Genomic DNA, 2,807 nt, shown 5'->3' with positions numbered 1-2,807 from the left:
GGGCAGGGCCGGGCCAGGGCCAGGCAGGAAGGCCGTGGGCATGGGCACAGCGGACGACAGGGAGCGCCTGGGCCGCCCCACCCCACCCCGATTCATGCCGCCTGGTGCCAGGCACTCACGGGGCCTCTCTTCTGCTCTCTCCCTGCTCGGCCACCTCCCTGGCAGTCTCGCCCAAGAACTTCAAGGTGAAAATGATCATGAAGACATCGGTTCTGCTCAGCTGGGAGTTCCCTGACAACTACAACTCGCCCACGCCGTACAAGGTGCGACTGCCCAGCCAGCAGGCAGATAGGCAGATAGGCAGGCAGGCAGGCAGGGTCAGGGGTTGTAGTTCGGCAGGGGTTAAGGCTCAGTTTGGAGTTGGTGTGAAGTCAGGGATCAGGGCTCAGTCAGAGATGGGTCTCAGCTAGGATGGAGGCTTAGTCAATACTGGGAATCAGACTTGGGACCCAGCTGGAATTGAGGTCAGCTGGAATTGGGGTTCAGTCAATATTGGGGATCAGTGTTGGGCTCAACCTTGGATTGTGGCTTAGCTGGGACTGAGGTTCAGTCTGGGATTAAGATTTGGTCCATATTGGAAATCAGAGTTGGGGCTCAGCCTTAGATCATGGCTCAGCTGGGACTGAAGCATAGTCAAGATTGGGACTCAGAGTTGGTACTTAGCCTGAGGTCGGAGTTTAGTCTGAAGTTGGTGCCAAGTCTGGGATCGGAGGTCAGCCTGGGATTGAGATTCAGTCTGAGATCAGGAATTGGTCTAGGATCAGATCTCAGAGGTAGGTTTCCACCTAGGGTCGGGGCTGAGCTGGAATTCAGGATTAGTCTGGGTTCAGGGTTCATTGGGATTGGGGCTCAGTCAGGACTGGGGATTCAGCGTGGGATCAGGGCTCAGTCAAAGTGGTTTTCCACCTAGGGTCAGGGCTCAGCTGGAATTTAGGCACAATCTGGGGTCAGGGTTCAGTGAGGTTGGGGCTCAGTCAGAGTTGGGGACTCAGCCTGGGATCAGGGATCAGTCAATGTTGGATTTCTGCCTAGGGTCAGGGTTCAGTGGGATCAGGGCTCAGTCAGGGTGGGGGACTCAGCCTGGAGCTGGGGCTCAATCCATGGGCAGGTGTTGAGCCCACCAGACCCTGCTGAGCTAGCCCTGGTCCACAGATCCAGTACAACGGGCTCACACTGGATGTGGATGGCCGCACCACCAAGAAGCTCATCACACACCTCAAGCCCCACACCTTCTATAACTTTGTGCTGACCAATCGCGGCAGCAGCCTGGGTGGCCTCCAGCAGACAGTCACCGCATGGACCGCCTTCAACCTGCTCAACGGCAAGCCCAGTGTTGCCCCCAAGCCCGACGCCGATGGCTTCATCATGGTGTATCTTCCTGACGGCCAGAGCCCCGTGCCTGTCCAGTATGTTCACGCCCATACTCTGGGTTCCTTGTCACCCCTATCAGCCTGCTATGTGGCTAGGGCAAGCCACGTGCCCTCTCTGTGCCTCAGTTTCCTTGCCTATGAAACACGGACCCTATCAGCCCCAGTTCATGGGGTCGTCCAAGATTCAGTGCTTCTCATGAGCCATTGTCACTAAATGTGCCCTGTGTCTGCTCTTCCAGCATTTCCTGATATCCCATATTCCTGACCCTCCACTGGGTAATACTAGGGTCCCTGAAAGGATTTGGTTCTGGGCTTCCCAACTGGTGGGGACGCAAAGCTGAGAGTCCCCAGTGGGGAAAGGAGCACTCTGCCTCAGAGGCAGAGAAGATTTAAGGGCTACAAGGCTATGTGGGCATTGAAGCTGGGGCTTTGAAGGATGTATAGGAGTTCAATAATGAGAATTACATGAAGTAAGCCTTCTAGGCAGAAAGTACAGCGTGATCCAAGGCCTGGAGGCCTGAGTCAGCAACTGTGGCATTTGTGGATGGGGCACAGGGGAACAGGCTTATTGTATGAACAGAAGGGAAGACTCAGAGAAACGGCCTCCCCCATTTGCCCCCATGTAGCATCCCTTGGTCATCCCTATTGACGGCCCCCTTTGACTCTTACCCTTCTCCCTACAGGAGCTATTTCATTGTGATGGTGCCACTGCGCAAGTCTCGCGGAGGCCAATTCCTGACCCCGCTGGGTAGCCCGGAGGACATGGATCTGGAGGAGGTGAGGGTCTGGGGCCAAACCTGCAGGGCCCAGATATGTCCCAGCTTTCACGTGCTCTGTTGCTCCCAGCTGAGCTCTGAGCCACCCATGACTCTGTTCCTGCAGCTCATCCAGGACATCTCACGGCTACAGAGGCGCAGCTTGCGGCACTCGCGTCAGCTGGAGGTGCCCCGGCCCTATATCGCAGCTCGCTTCTCTGTGCTGCCACCCACCTTCCACCCCGGCGACCAGAAGCAGTATGGCGGCTTTGATAACCGGGGCCTTGAGCCTGGCCACCGCTATGTCCTCTTTGTGCTTGCTGTGCTTCAGAAAAGCGAGCCTGTAAGTCCTGAATGGTGTCTGCCAGACACACCTCTGAATGAGGCAGACCCCATTTCCCAGGGCCTTGACCTCAAAACCAGAGGCAGATCCTCTGTGGTCAGTCACAGGCAGCTCTCTGTGGTCAGGGCTGGGCAGTGGGGAAGACTTGGGAGTGGAGGGATCCTGAAACGAAGATTTCTTAAGAGGAAGAGACCTTCCAAGGTCTGGGGCGTTGCGGGGTGAGTAGGAGTTCAAAAAGAGAAAGTAGGCCGGGCGCGGTGGCTCAAGCCTGTAATCCCAGCACTTTGGGAGGCCGAGGCGGGCGGATCACGAGGTCAGGAGATCGAGACCATCCTGGCT

The 2,807-nt window shown here is 56.7% G+C and overlaps 1 protein-coding gene across 1 annotated transcript in view; it reads left to right on the top strand.

The window, feature by feature from the left end:
• PTPRS (protein tyrosine phosphatase, receptor type, S) overlaps positions 1–2,807 on the top strand; it is a 92,610-nt gene that overhangs the window by 68,434 nt on the left and 21,369 nt on the right. The window contains exons 15-18 of the mRNA XM_011967475.1: positions 7–263; positions 1,153–1,406; positions 2,054–2,147; positions 2,253–2,468. Coding sequence (XP_011822865.1) covers positions 7–263; positions 1,153–1,406; positions 2,054–2,147; positions 2,253–2,468 — 821 coding nt within the window. The remainder of the gene's footprint in view (positions 1–6; positions 264–1,152; positions 1,407–2,053; positions 2,148–2,252; positions 2,469–2,807) is intronic.

The sequence above is a fragment of the Mandrillus leucophaeus genome, unplaced genomic scaffold (assembly GCF_000951045.1).
Source record: "Mandrillus leucophaeus isolate KB7577 unplaced genomic scaffold, Mleu.le_1.0 Scaffold8, whole genome shotgun sequence".
In the NCBI taxonomy this organism is placed as follows: domain Eukaryota; kingdom Metazoa; phylum Chordata; class Mammalia; order Primates; family Cercopithecidae; genus Mandrillus; species Mandrillus leucophaeus.
The sequence above is the reverse complement of the archived record's forward strand: the minus strand, read 5'-3'. Positions and strand labels throughout refer to the sequence as shown.